General features: G+C 41.4%; 2 protein-coding genes and 1 long non-coding RNA gene across 11 annotated transcripts; all 3 read right to left on the minus strand.

The window, feature by feature from the left end:
* Positions 1 to 439: 439 nt before the first annotated feature.
* Positions 440 to 1,764, minus strand: LOC121467587. Of its 3 annotated transcripts, none has more exons than XR_005977646.1 (3): positions 1,521 to 1,764; positions 1,248 to 1,446; positions 440 to 607 (listed from the first exon to the last, which is right to left on the minus strand). It is a non-coding gene; the product is annotated as an uncharacterized LOC121467587 (long non-coding RNA). The 3 variants fall into 3 exon arrangements; XR_005977647.1 differs by having other exon boundaries at positions 1,248 to 1,469; XR_005977645.1 differs by having other exon boundaries at positions 1,248 to 1,764.
* A 2,939-nt stretch (positions 1,765 to 4,703) lies between these two features.
* On the minus strand, positions 4,704 to 10,287 carry LOC108147291 (protein bride of sevenless). 6 transcript variants are annotated; one of them, XM_017273710.2, is made up of 6 exons: positions 10,234 to 10,287; positions 8,642 to 8,805; positions 7,820 to 8,290; positions 7,191 to 7,640; positions 5,174 to 6,633; positions 4,704 to 5,117 (listed from the first exon to the last, which is right to left on the minus strand). In XM_017273710.2, the coding sequence occupies exons 2-6, from the start codon at positions 8,682 to 8,684 to the stop codon at positions 4,860 to 4,862; spliced, it is 2,682 nt and encodes an 893-aa protein (XP_017129199.1). In that variant the 5' UTR covers positions 8,685 to 8,805; positions 10,234 to 10,287; the 3' UTR covers positions 4,704 to 4,859. The 6 variants fall into 6 exon arrangements, with proteins under 6 accessions (XP_017129199.1, XP_017129201.1, XP_017129200.1 ...); XM_017273712.2 differs by lacking the exon at positions 10,234 to 10,287 and adding an exon at positions 9,491 to 9,511; XM_017273711.2 differs by lacking the exon at positions 10,234 to 10,287 and adding an exon at positions 9,337 to 9,405.
* A 519-nt stretch (positions 10,288 to 10,806) lies between these two features.
* LOC108147105 (lateral signaling target protein 2 homolog) lies at positions 10,807 to 13,775 on the minus strand. 2 transcript variants are annotated; one of them, XM_017273395.2, is made up of 4 exons: positions 13,758 to 13,775; positions 12,675 to 13,702; positions 11,973 to 12,096; positions 10,807 to 11,921 (listed from the first exon to the last, which is right to left on the minus strand). In XM_017273395.2, exons 2-4 carry the CDS (start codon positions 13,626 to 13,628, stop codon positions 11,119 to 11,121), a joined length of 1,881 nt encoding a protein of 626 aa, XP_017128884.1. In that variant the 5' UTR covers positions 13,629 to 13,702; positions 13,758 to 13,775; the 3' UTR covers positions 10,807 to 11,118. The 2 variants fall into 2 exon arrangements, with proteins under 2 accessions (XP_017128884.1, XP_017128883.1); XM_017273394.2 differs by having other exon boundaries at positions 12,675 to 13,773.
* Positions 13,776 to 14,410: the final 635 nt, after the last annotated feature.

Raw genomic sequence — 14,410 nt, forward strand, 5'->3', positions numbered from 1 at the left:
GGGCAAATGAGCAATGTAGATTGATAAACATGAAATTGTTAGGCATGGCTTATGCCATTTAAATATTAAATAATTTGATTAAAGTTCATAGAGGAAAATATTTTTGAACGTAAACTTTTATTTGCAACTTTTTTTTTCGATTCTGGCATGACATTTTAAAAACTAATATTTTCCAGTTTTCTTTACTAAGAATATTGCTTTAAGTTATGAACAGCTTTACGAAATTTGGTATGTATTAAATATTATTAAATATTTAATAAAGATAAAGCCCTAACAAATATTTTATCTTATCTAATGCTCAGTGTTGAGACAGGTACCATTTTTTTTACCTAGGTAAGGTAAAAGGTAGTTGCAAATATTTGTACCTAGGTAAGGTAAAAGGTATGCAATTTCTTCTGTACCTAGGTAAAGGTAAAAGGTAAAAAATACAAGTTAAAAATTTTTTAAATTTGAAATTTTTATTATCAGTTTCTTTTTCTGAGATACAAAGATATAAACATAAGTCACATTGGTTTCTTTTTTTGAGATCACCGGAAATTTTCACTTCTATTTTTGAATTTTTCGCTTTCAAAGCTTCATACGAAGAATAACTGTTCGGGTGAACCCTCTGAAAAAAAAGTGTCATAATGTTTTAATGTCTTCATTATACTTGTTTAATTTAAACATTATTATGTGCTTAGTCATACATATATTTATAAAAATGTGGTTTAATAAAAAAAAATAGTTTTACACTTTTTGGTGGAAAAAAAAAAATAAAAATAAAGAATGACCACCCCATCAATGTCCATAAAATTATGACCATATGTATGTATCCGTCAATTTCTTATTAAAATGCACTTTTAGATTATTTAAACTTATGGAAAATAATTTTCGCGCGAAAAAATGCATGTGCATAGATATGCACATTTACATTTAAACATACACTCCAATAAGCACATATTCATACATATATGATGCATACATAAATATGTGCTTGTTCACATACTCAAATAATTCGAAGGTGCATTAAAAAAATTGCGGGAATCGTACTGCTTCATGCTATGATTGTTTAAATGTTTTAATGAAATAGGCACAATCTATACATAAATACATACATATGGTCATATTCACATTGATGACTGCACCACATAAATGTATGAATAATCACATATGTATATACATATGTTTAAAAGCACATGTGCATGTCTACGCACATGCATTTTTTCGCGCGAAAATTAATTTATCAATTCACTTCACAGTTCACTTACCTTCAGATGTTTATGCAAGTTGCCGGTTGACTTTTCATCAAATTTGATAGTTTGGTTCACACACAGTTTGCACTTCCCGTCCGGTAAAAAGAAAGTACCATTTAAAATTAATGGTAGTTCCTTTTTTCTGCGTCTTCTTTTCTCATTTTAAGATTTGTTGTGACGTTTTCTAGGAACCAATGTCATCGACAAAAGTGCACTGTTTAGGTAGCAACGGCATTGCTAATTTAGCATTATACCAAATTCCAACGGAAAATATTTTTGCATTCTTACCATAAAGACCTCTGTGAGTAAGTGGTGGAACTATCATATTTCTAAGTTTTCGATTGCATTGCTGTGAAGCAGGGCTATTTCTAATATGCACAATATTTACATACACGTATGGAAGTACCTAAATACCTTACATAGCTAAAACTTAAGGTAAACGAAAATTCGTACCTAGGTAAGGTAAAAGGTAGCCAAATATTTTTTTACCTAGGTAAGGTAAAAGATACCGAAAAAAATTACCTAGGTACATACCTAGGTTCAAGTACCTAGATACACCCCAACACTGCTAATGCTGCAAAAAAACAAAAGATGGACTTGAAGTAGTGTGTCGCCATTTTTGAGCGCCTTAAATCTTTGAATCTTTGTAATTAAAAATCCGTAAAATGTTTAAAGCCATATAAATTACAGTTTATTGTTCCAAGCCCCCAACGAGAGCTCAATGGCAACCCAAATATAGCCAGCCCAGGGCAATTAAAATGACAAAAGAAAGAAAAGCCCGAAATTCGTCTTTGTTTGGTTAACGCGAGTCGGCTTGTCAAATTTCATGAATGAACCCCAAAGCGCAATTGAAGAAGTCAAAAAGTGAAAAAGTAAAAAAGGGAAAAAAGCAACAACCGCATCTCAGCAGCCAGTGCACAGAAATAGAAGCTTCGTTGAGTTGGCCAGAGCGAAATGTGTCGAAAATAGCAAAGAGCCAGCCACAAAATTGGCGAAAAATCGCTCCACAAGCTACCAAATGGCGCAAACTCTACGCAGAGTGCGTCCCTTTCCCACCATATACCCATCGCACTTGCACGCGTCACTTGACCCATCGCCCGATTACTTTTGATGAATGAAAAGCTTTTTGTTTTGACTTTGCCGCTATCTGCGAGCCGCGTGGAAAACTGCTATCGCGGGGATGGGAAAACTCCCCCTGAATTCGGTGTAGTTGTAAAGTAGCGCCATCCTCTGACGTCCCCGTATAGTAAAAGCTTGTAAGTCGGGGGCTTCCTGGCTTCCTTACTGGCTTTCTGGCAGTGGGTGGCATCCCGAGCGTCACATGTCTTTTTTGGGCCGCATGACTAATGTAGGCAAATGGCAAGCGCGTCGCAAAATGTGGCGCACATTTGGCGACATGCCAGCGCAGATACGCATTCTTCTCAACTCGGAGAAATATTTTAAGGTAGATTGGCATTTTATCTAAGGGATTAATGGTATCCTTTCTAAAATACAATCAAGAATTTACATTTATAGTTAGGTCTTTGTAAATTAGTGTAAATATTTAACTTTTTATATTTAGATGGGTAAAAGTAAAGATTATTCTATTTAAGTTTCTCATACTGCTCTTAAATAATTATTTCAAATTTTTGAAGACTTATTCTCTCAGTGCTAGCCTCAAACTGGTAATGTCTGATTTTTACCGGTAGATGGGTTTGATGTCGTCACTGAACCTTTGGATACGCTGTTTAATCATTCAGGAGTGCGTGCATGGAGTGGGTGCTTTACGGCATGTTTTGACAAAGGAATTACTTTCCTTATGCCAGATTGAACTTAAAGTAGAAGTAGAAGTGGAAGCGACTTTTATGATTGTTTTGGCCAAACGTGGGGCTATCTTTGGCGTGGGCCGCAAACGTCATAGCCTGTGACGCCTCGAAATTAGATTTGAACTTTGCTAGGCAAACATTTTATATATATAATAATATAATACCGTATATAAAAATAAATAGATTTCCCTGTGCCATTGGATGTGTTCTCGCCTTGGGCGCACGCCTGGCATCTAACGAATGTGGCATCATTAGTTCTGTCATAGTCATAAATCATACGCCCTTTGGAACGCTGTGTAGCCGGCAGCACGCCAAGGAGCCATGTTGAGCGATATTGCGGCAGGATTGCATTGCTAATAATGTCACGTAGCACAGCTTTTGACAGTCAAGTGTCACACACACACTCCAGCCGGAATCCAAGATTAGGCGCTGCTCAACATGGCCAATTATGAGGCCGGTTTCAAGGAACTGCGGATCTGGCACCCCACCCATTTGCATCTGTTCTTATCTAGCGCAAATTTAATTACAAAAACTGTGCTGGAAATTATGCCAAAACATACGCAAGGACGAAACGCGGCGGCCATACGAAAATAAACAGTAAAATGGTGAGGGGAAAAACTCATTTCGCAGTGCTATCGCCGCCCGGCAATCAGAGGCACCGCCCACGAACGAATCCTTATCCTTGTTCTTGGCAGGCTAAGACATTTTCTTTTTGTATGTTTTAGTTGGCAAATGAAGTGCAAATTATGCCAACGGCCAGTGCTGGGAAAAGCGCGGAAAACAAAGCGCTTTCCATGTTGCCCCGAAAAGTATGCCATCCACACACAACTGAGAGAGGATTTTGGGGGATTTCGGGTCAGATTACATGGCAAAGCATAACTTTATTGAGGTTGGCCTGGATCCTAGCGTTAGTCCACTCCTCCCGCCATCCTTAACCCTCTAATGCCCGGCGCGTGGCATTGTCAGCACAATCGGCGCCAGTTGAAATGGTCGCGTGTAGTCGGTAGTTTGCGGTAACCTCGGATTTTGCCGGCCTTTGTGGCGGCTTGATAGCATATCTTGTTGCGCATTTGTCCATGTACCACGGTCAATGTTCGGCCCCCGGCCAGTGTCACCATGACGTCAGCGTCCTCCTGGGACCCCCCTTCTCGCCGCCACACCCCCTCGCCTTTCGCCCCTCGCCAAGGCCAAACAAACGCTCGTCCAATGTCGCGTGACGCACAAGGATATCGAGTCCTGCGATTGTCGTCGTCGCCATTCTGCCTTAGATGATTTTTCCTAGCTTTCGTTGTTTGCTCTGTCACGTGTTTGCCCAGCCAATTAGAGTTATAGTCCCATAAATATAGAGTAAGGCGGAGAAAGTATGGAAGCTTTGGGAGCTTTCAGGCAGCCAGTTCACAAACCATTTCGGAAAAGGCATCATTGTGGCAGAAATGATACAGGAGCGGTTTAACTTAGAATGAGAAACAGATAAAAAAGTTGTTTTTGTATAGGTTGAGTGCTGTGTAAAACTTAATTCACTTTCACACAAGTATTAATAAGTCCTCAAAAAAAAGTAGAGATAAAAAAAAATAAATTGCGATGAGCAAGAATAAGCTGTAAATATTAAATTAAATAAAAAAGTAAGTAAGTACCCATTCAAACACACTAAAAGACTTTTATAAACTTTACATTGTGATAATGGTAATTTCTATTGATGTATTATATTAACTTCCTTAGGATCTTGGTTCGTCAGTGATTCAAAATGTTGGACAGTTGTTATGTGAATTCTGGGAACATTGACTAGAAGTGTCTCATAAAACGCTGGCGCTTAGGGAGTGTGTTAGAAACGCGTGATTTTGTTGTGATCGGGCGAGGGCGGCAGCGAGGACACCGAGGAGCGGGAAGGACTTTGCTGGGGTCGCGGCGGAGGACGTTGCGGATTGATGTTGGCATTGGCCTGGCGCAGATTGGCGAAGAACTGCTGGCGCCGAGGGCCTCCTCCTCGCAAGGGTAACGTTGGAATCTCACTGGGCGACTGGTGATTCATCTCCTCCTGCGAACAGTGCCGCATGGCGGGGTTCACGCACTCGTAGACACTCTATAAGATGATATTTTGAAATGAATGATATTATTTTCTTGTACATAGATACAAACCTGTTCCGAGGAGTACTGATTGTTCTGGGCAAATGCCAGCGAGGTAAGCGAGGGCAGGGCCTGCGCAATATCCGACCGCTCGATACCCCTTACGATGAGGAAGGTGCGCGGTATGAGGATGCCCACCAGTACCGCCCACCCAGAGGCCTGCAGTCCCAGCGGAATGGCCGCATCGCGCCACTGATCCCCAAACAGGGATAGTGCTATCCAGGCGACCCAAATGACCATGATGAGCACCGCTCCGATGACAATGAGGATTCCCTCGCGGTAATTGCGCTGCGACCGGTATATAGACGGTATCAAAGCGCCCACACAGCAGAGTAGCACAAGGTCGTAGGCCAAAAGGCCCCACAGCCAACGGCCGTAGTAGATATTCTTGCAGGATACGGTCTCCGAGGCGACATGCATCACCACCAGCAGTTGCACGGACATGCCCACTTGGGCGACGACACTAAAGCCGCAAATCACCGCCTGGATATAGCCATTCACGTGGGACAGGAAGCCACCCTCGGAGCCAATCGAAGCCAGCATCACGGCTCGGCATAGAAGCAGGGAAAAAACGAAACAGTAGACCAGAGTCATAATGAAAACCCTCACCGCACAGAGGGTATTCAATGTTTGGGCGTCCTCGAAGGTCACATGCGAATTGCGCTGCTCACCCACATACTCAATGGAAAAGGGGACAAAGGAGCAGAAGACCAGAATGAGGGACAGCAGGAGCAGAATGGAGGTGGCCGGATTGCCCTCGAAGACGTCGCCCAACGAGATGCGCACCACAATGAACACCAGGATGGCCAGCGTGGCAATCAGGCCGAGGATGGCGGCCGTCAGCCCAGTTGCCACCCACGTGTCCATCTTGATGCGCCAGAACATCACCGATTCGCCATCGAACAGGAAGGGATATCTTCTGTTATCCCCGGCACTGTACTGGCAGTTGAAGACCTGACCGAACTTGGTCTTCAGCTCGAGGCTAGTACTATTATCCCGATTGTAGTGATAGTACGTGGTCACGTTGCTAACAAAGTTCTGCGAGGCAATCTCGCGCAGTTCGATTCGGGATTCCCCCGTGATTTTGTCCAGCGTTAGGACTTTCTTCTGATACATCTGGAAGTTCATGGAGGTGCCCAGCTTGCGCATCAACAGTCGCGACAGGATCTCGGCTGTGTCATGAGCTTGACGGTACTCCGATGTCCTCCAGTCCTCTATGAAGTTTAGGAAGTTGAAGCAGGTCTCCAGCACATACAAGTCGTTTTCCTCGTCCCGTTTACAGTGCTTGGACAGGGATCCACGCAGCCAGTTCATCAGGTCAATTACGGAGTCGGCAAAGCTCAGGACTCTCGAGGGAACCACGCTTCTCCCTATCAGGATCTCGTCCAAAGTAGTGGGCGTGTTATCCAGCTCGACAGTGGTAGTTAAGTCGATTTCATTTTCCATCAAGATGAATGCTCGGTTTGGTAGATCTATTATAAATAACGGTATGAAATTAACTTATTTTTGGTAAATTAAATTTGCAAACTTAGCAAAAATTAACATTTATTAAACCAATTTTACATCAAACATTAAATTAAGAAAATTAAATAAAAAAAATGCAAACTTTTGATAGTATTCAAAATAATTAGTAACAAAAAGCCACGATAGAAAGAAACTTACCAACATTTAGCATTTACTTATGTAAAAAAAGTGTTTCAAATAATAAATGATAAATATAACTTCCACAACAGTGTTAAACTAAGCGAAACAATAATTTATTTACTACAATATTTTTCGAAGACCAAAAATAATTTTTTATACTTAATTTTATTTTAATACCATTGTCTCTTTCTTCTGTAAATTTTGCAAAAAAAACTTTATTCTTGACCAAAAACTTTAAATCAAAAAAATTGGTATGAAAGTCCCATTAGTCGTTTAAGAAACAAAAGGTTTAAACCACGAAAATTGTCGGTCCTTTAATATATTTTCGATTTTTCTTGCTTTTATATACTTGTTTTATACATTACTATGATATAACTTTACTCACCTGCCACAAATTCCTCATCTGTTCGATCGGTGGGAACGGAAAACAGCGTACCGTTTTCTTTGAAATTACTGGCCAGCTTATTGCCAAACATTATGTACACGTTCTCGTCACTTTTGAAGTGCATCAGGCACATGTGCTCTTGGCGAGCGGCCTCCATGAATTCGTTGTACATCTCCAGAGTTTCGGTGGCAATTTCCACGGATGCAATTTTCTCGCCCCACGGCATTTGGTGCAACAAATGTGCTACTTTGGGGAAAAGGTGGGCGCGGGTTCCTGGTATTGGCCAGATATTGTACTCGAGGTCTTTTATGGTCGACTCTAGTTGTTTGTACAGCTCCCAGTCGAGGAATATGCCCATGGAGTAAGGAGTGCATTGCTGCAGAAACTGAACCTCCTGCAGAAGTAAATTCTCCGCCAAACTGACGTTGTCGATGCTGATGGCGCGAATTCCTGTGGTAAAATGGCAAAATATAGCAAAATATAAATATTATCATTATTAAGTTTAGTACTTTGGTGAGAAAACAAGCTGACTTTAATAACATTGAGTTCATAAAATGAACATAAACATTTTTAAATGTATATGGGATAAAATGCATAAAAAGTACATTAAGGCTGGGACTATTTCAAACCAATTTCAAAGTCTGCCATTATGAGATTCGCCTGGTTCACTCGATTAATTACGAACAACGCCGAGTCGGGATCCTTGGTCAGGACGCTGAGCATCACATCGCCTTCGAGTGTCTTCACAAACTCCTCCTGTTTCCGAATCACCGTTCCCTCATCCGCACTGTTGACGGTCAATTGCAGACCATTGTGACATATTTCCGGCACTAAGCTGGCAGTTGTTCCACTGCTGCTCCCTTCGGTTGTGGATGAGATGAGGGGGGCCAGTTGCCCGTCGACGGAGCTGGAGACTCCGTCGTCGGTGGTTTCAGCCACCGTTGTTGGGGCCTTTGTGGTTATACTGATGGACTTGACCTGTTGACTTGTGGGCTGCGGTTTGGTAATTCGAAGGGGAGCGGACTTCTTGGTGGGTGAGGTCACCTCTACCCCATGGCAGTCCAAGATGCAGAGCAGTGCGAAAAGGAAGCATATGAGAACTGGAAATAGAGATCACAATTTTAATAGATTAAATTAAGCAATATATGACATTGGCAATGGGAATGTCACTTTTATTACACATTTTAAGAAACACACTTAATAGAACGGCACTGACAATAAAATAAAAGTAACTTCTTAGAAAGTCTTATTAACTCATCGAAATTACATTTCACAGTAGTAATCTACGAAGCTCACAATGCCATTGCCAAATTTCATTTAATACTTAAATGACATTATATAAAATATTAATCACTTGAAATATTTTCCGAGTAAATGTATTAAGTCCCTTCAAGATGCCATTTATTCCATTGCATTTCACTTCTGACTTACAACATTTACTGAGCACTCACCCACTGGTAATGGCTTCCTTCGGCCAGACTGCCACGAACTCATGACCTTCCTTTTTAAAGTTTAATGGTCTTTAATTAAACAAAAAATTGTCCGTTGATAATGAAATGATTTTCCAGTCTTTTCTTCAACACGTGCGGATAGTTGGTAACATTTTAAGAGCACTCTAAAACACAGAAAGGAAATTGTAAGTGGGACATTAACAATTGAAAGTAGGGTTTTGTATCGTTATGCGAACTGCTGAACAATTTTAGTTTTAGCTTTTGCCATTTTTTCCGACCACTTTAAACATTTGCCGACTGCGTGTAGAGTGTTGCACTTTAATCGCATTAAAAATTGTCACACCAGCACAGACTTTGGCTTGGCACAGTTTCCACTTTTCCTTGTCCGTTCCTTCGTTCGTGATTTTCCCCACTATCAGTGCAAAGTAATGCGGTGGAAAATATTTCTGTTTCACATATTCTTTCACTTCGGGAAAATCAATAGAATTTTGTTTGTGGCAAATGTTGAAATTTGTTGCACCGCACTTAATACACAGATTCACGCACTGAGCCCTCTGACAGTATGAGCCACAATAGTTTTGGTTTCAGCCATGGCTGGGCAATGGCAAAAAACAAATTGAACGCCTCAGTGATTTTAGGGTCAATTAAACGATTCTCGTTTTATATTTGACCAGTGATGTACGCAGCACTCAAACCATGTATTTTGTTTGTTCGTGGACGACCAATTTGATTTGTTAACCCCTGTGTTAACGGGTGCAGTATTGCAGTGCCCACGAACAATGCAATTATGTTCCATTCAATTTCTTTGAGTCTTTTATTTTATTTTTGTATTCCGTTTTTCGAACCCACCCCCTGAGAATCGAACGCGGAACACTGATGTGGCAATGTTTTGCACCTGTTTTGGCCGTTTTGTTTTGACTAACTTGGCTTAAGCCCGGCACTCGCTGGTTGTTATGGTTATTGGCTCAAACTGTCACTCGAAATCGAGTGCTTTTCGCTTCGTGTGTATATTTTTCCGTTTCCCATAATTGTAAAAATAAATATGTACCCCCTAGAAGCCAGTTCAAATATTGGTCATTGCAATTAGCCGACTCGCTGGTAAAAGTTTCGAGTTACAGGGTGGAAAGCAGGGTGGCCTGTCAAAGGTGCCGATCAGTAATTGCAATTTTGGCTACTCTTATGTTGAGCACTTGACAGCTTGCACAGTATTTGTTATCCACTTGGTTTATCAAAATGTTTCACTTCTTTACTCTTTTACGCTATCCAATCTAAACTGTTTCCCAGTAGAACGTTGTGTGGAATATCCTTGAAAATAAAACAGACACTCGGGCCTTGGGCTTTGACATTCGTAGGGCGCTTTTCCGGGTTTCGGGGTTTTTGCATAACACTTTTTAATTAATGACAAAGGCAGCCACAGTCGAAAAGCTGCAAATTGCATGTGGCCACATTGCATAAGTTTCGTTTCAACTCTTTTAATCTGCGATATTTAAATTTAAATTGCTGGGAAAACTATATTAAGATTCACTTGTTCGCCTCATTTCAGCCTTTTGGAATTTTATTTAAATGTATGTTATATGTCGACAGGCACGCACCAATATGAAGTCAACAGACCACGTTCACGTTTAAACTGCTTTGGCCAACTGAACCAGCGAAAGAACTGGCCGAACCGCGGCAGTCGTAAGCCCATAAAAATGCAGCTGCAGGCTAGGGTTATTGGGGGTGGTCTTAGGCCTTATTTTCCACTCGACTCATTTCCACCTGCTCGGGGGTGATGCCTTGTTTTGGCCAGCTCATGCTGTTCTTGTTATGCAGTCAATATAATATGCAGTTATTAGTGACACCAATGGGCATTACTTAGCCGGGATTGAGATTGCCAAGGGCCAAATAGGTCAGTTTCGTATTCATCATTGCAGATCGATTCACCAGGATTGGTAAAAATAAACTAGAGCAAAAATGCAAAGCAAATGGTTATTAATAGAGAAATTACAGTACAAGCTTTAAAATGTTTGGGAAAAGCTATAGGTCCTGGATGTGTATTTTTCTTTTGGAAATTCGGAACTCATAATTATAGCGCAGCTATATAAAAAATTAAATCAAAATCTTTTAGAGATATGCCTCCCCAAAATCCATAACCAATACAAAAACACAGTTAGGGCTCGAAACAGTTTGAACGCAATTTTGAACGTGTTTTTTTTCAGATCCCCAAGACAAGTTATATGAATACATTGTATACACATGGTACAAGCAATAACAAGCTATTGCCAATTTTTCCGAAATATATATATGGTCCGAAACTGAAAGCTATTTTTTATATCGATACCGTATATCGATGACAATTTAGGACATTCCAAAAGAAAGATTTTAACAAGTATGTTATACTTGTATTAAGATGTTTTCAGGGGAATGTTTCTTCATGCTTCGATGTTCAGGGATTTTTCTGATCTGTTAGATAATATATAGTAAAATGAGTATTTGCATTATTGACCATCTCCGGCGCCCTTGTTGGCCGTCCTTCGATTCGATTTGGGTGGCCCACGAGCTGTAGCTGGTCCACTTGGATATTTGAGCCCACAGTTGTCGTCCTCGCTGCAGGACGAAATTTCCGAGGAGAACTGAAAGTCGTCCATCCCGTTGTATGTCTCGTCCATGCTGTCTACGGGGGTTTCCACCTCGGTGTCATCTTCTTTGTTATCACCCTGACTGCCTGCAATGTTGCGGGGATTCTTTGGTCCCGCTTCGCACAGTCCGCCGTTGGAAACTTTCTTGGGAACCAAAATGTCGTCGAGGTTAAGCAGCTGATCGTTGGCCATCTGGCTACCCGTTTCGTTCTGCTGCATCTGGGTGCAGAAGCGCTTTATGTGACCCAGTACTTCGCGCATGCCCAGCTCCGAGGACTTGGCAATCAAACTGTGGTCCGAGGATGACTTGCGCACCTCAACGCCAGGCTGCTGAGGTGCTCTTGGAGTCTTGGAGGTGCTCTGATAAGCCCCGGAGTTCTTCAGCGTGGTCTCATTGAGGTCCCTTTTGGTGCTACTGGGCACTCTTCCGCGATTCTTGACCCCTTTGCCTGCGCCATGCTTCACCCCTAGCGATGGCTTGTAACCCAGATTTTTACTAGCTGAAGCTGCTGCTGCCAGGCTTGCCTTTGAGAGACTGATCATTTCCGGAGTCGGCTTGCCACCCATCATCGATTGGTGCTGGTAGAACATTTTATCGTACTCGGACTTCATGCACAAGTAGCGGAAGTGCCGCGAGTTCTCCTCGCCGTAATAAATTACCTCTGAGGGGGGAAATAGTTAGTAATTATCGATAATGCTAGGAGACCACCTACTACTGGTGACCTGCTCCTGCAGCTTGTCCAGGTTATCGTTTGTTTGCTTTAAGTCGCTCGAAAGCCTTTCGAATTTGTGGCTCAGATCCCGAAAGTTCTTAAACAGAGCATCAGAAATGGTGTTCTACGCGATGAAAATAAATCTAGTTAGTAACTTAGACTTTCCATTTGAACAAATATTTTAAAAATTAAATAATTTTAATTTATTTGTCAAATTTTAGCCAAAATCATATATTAAGTATGATTTATCAAATGTTTTCTTTTATTTCTTTCTTTATTAAATTTCCCATATTTTTCACTGAAAATCGATCAATTTTAAAAGTTCTAAATAAAAACTATAGGTACAATTTGAATATTACTTCATAGAAATTATGGTGAAAAAAAGGTTTTTAAGAATATAAACTTTCTTAGTGGTTAATCGGCCAGTTGTTTCGAACAGTAAAGATAATTTAAAATAGCAGTTCTTCCAGTTAAGTTAAGTTTAATTAGATTGAAAAGGAACCAAAATAAAGATTTAAAACTATTTTGTATTAGTTTTAGTGACCTGTTAACAAATACATTAATCTAGTTTACTTGCTGGCTAAACATGGTCAAATATAATTATTTTTATAACTTACTATATAATTAACTTGATTATTATTAATATTAATATAATATTAAAGTTGTGTATAAAGAAAGTACTAAGTATAGTTTTGGACTCACTCCTACGGCTGTTTGGACGGTCTGGCGTATCAGCTCGAAGAACTCCTCGGGATCGTCGTCCTTCTCTTCATCGTCATCGGCGGTACTCACGTGCACCTTGCTCGTCGGAAGCGGCTGCCGCCCACGCGAGTGCTTCTGATGGGGATGGGGATGCGGATGTGGATGCGGATGTGGATGGTGGGGCTGCTGTTGTTGGTGGTGCTGTTGCTGCTGCTGCTGCTTAAGATGACTGTGGTTGGACATCTGCTGCTGGTGGAGCTGATGCTGCGGCGGATGTTGCATCACTCCGGAATGCATTTGCATTTGCATCTGGTGGACATGAGAGTGCTGGTTGTGGCGGCGCATATTTCCCTGATTTTCCTGCTGCTGGGGTACCATAAGCTCCTTTTCGGAGAACTCGCCATTATCGTCCATGGGAAAGTTGCCTCTCTGGGTGTTCCCCTTGCCTTGGTGCTGCATTCGATGCCCCTCCTTTGGCTTTACTATATTGTACACATTATTGTTCATCTTGCCGTCGGCCATGTTGAAATGCGGCACCTTGTTGATCGGAGGCTGACGAGCACTGGCCTTAACAGACATGTTGTTGCGCCTCGATGAGATGGCGTTGTAGGGCGACGGCTGGGCGTGACCGGGAATCATCAGAGATGCAGATGGCTGCGCCATCGAGCCGGGGGCATTCCGCAAATTGGCCGCCGTCAGTGGCAGATTGGTGGTTATATAGTAATCGTTTTCGGTGACAAAACTGCGCTGCGTACGAGCATCGGCTTGCCGGGAGCTAATGGCTCCTCCTACGGCAACTGCACCGCCTGGACCCGATCTCTCAGCTCGCATGGCGGTTGTTTTGGTCATACCTGCATGCGAAATCGATACCGACTTTACCGGATGCAAAGCATCCATCTTGGAGCCGTACACCTCCTCGATTCCCTTGCGTCGACTCGGGCGCACCATTCTCATCGAAGGGCAGTCGGTAACTTCACTTAACACAATGTTTGATTCAATTTAGCCTTCGATTTCGTTGGCCTCGTGTTCTACCAACAAACGCAAATGTACAATAATGTATAAACTGTATTTGAAATATTTTACATTTATGTATGTTCTTCGGGTGACTTAGCTTAAATGAATGAAAAATATAGAAACATGGTGAAAGATATTGCACCAGTCTACTGGGTAGTTAAATTTGTAAAGGAAAAGCTTTAAAATCATGCTTTGGCTCTATGGCTCATTCTACTGTTTTTGGTTTATTTTGTATCGTAAGAACCATAATTAAAACCTATTTAATTGTGCATGACTTCTAACACATGAATTAAGAAAACACAAAATTTTACTCATGGTAGCAAAAATATTATTAGAGAACTTTGTTATTATTATCTATTTCCATTGTTTAAAAACGCAGCTGTGTATAACGTACGTATTAACGCAAATATCGGTTTTCGTCATATTCCTCATTTGTCGAACTAATCGGAATACTCTAAATTATGGGTGCTTGTCAACATGGGCTTGTCAAATTTTATTAACTTCCCTTTTTAAACAGTAGGTTGCTTATAAATTTACCTGAGAATGATAGATTTGGGAACGAAAATCGCATTTATATTGATTACTCACTCCAGCGCTTGACTCGCTACCCAATATATTTTCACACCTCGAACACAACTCACTTCGTTATTCAAGCCGCAGGTGGTGAGAGAGTTTTCCCATAAATTTGTTTACCTTTTGCCGCTCAACTAACCGCAAATGGC

Source organism: Drosophila elegans, unplaced genomic scaffold (genome assembly GCF_018152505.1).
Source record: "Drosophila elegans isolate 14027-0461.03 unplaced genomic scaffold, ASM1815250v1 contig_476, whole genome shotgun sequence".
Classification (NCBI taxonomy): Eukaryota; Metazoa; Arthropoda; class Insecta; order Diptera; family Drosophilidae; genus Drosophila; species Drosophila elegans.

What these genes read in the sequence shown, in the direction of transcription:
- LOC108147291 (XM_017273710.2), bottom strand. Translation starts at nt 8,684, where the DNA reads ATGAGTTCGTGGCAGTCTGGCCGAAGGAAGCCATTACCAGTGG. An exon ending in AATGGCAGACTTTGAAATTG is followed by an intron (nt 7,641 to 7,819) that starts GTTTGAAATAGT and finishes ATTTTACCACAG; the next exon opens with GAATTCGCGCCATCAGCATC. An exon ending in ATCAGTACTCCTCGGAACAG is followed by an intron (nt 5,118 to 5,173) that starts GTTTGTATCTAT and finishes ATCATCTTATAG; the next exon opens with AGTGTCTACGAGTGCGTGAA.
- LOC108147105 (XM_017273395.2), bottom strand. Translation starts at nt 13,628, where the DNA reads ATGAGAATGGTGCGCCCGAGTCGACGCAAGGGAATCGAGGAGGTGTAC. An exon ending in CCGTCCAAACAGCCGTAGGA is followed by an intron (nt 12,097 to 12,674) that starts GTGAGTCCAAAA and finishes TTCATCGCGTAG; the next exon opens with AACACCATTTCTGATGCTCT. An exon ending in GCAGGAGCAGGTCACCAGTA is followed by an intron (nt 11,922 to 11,972) that starts GTAGGTGGTCTC and finishes TTCCCCCCTCAG; the next exon opens with AGGTAATTTATTACGGCGAG.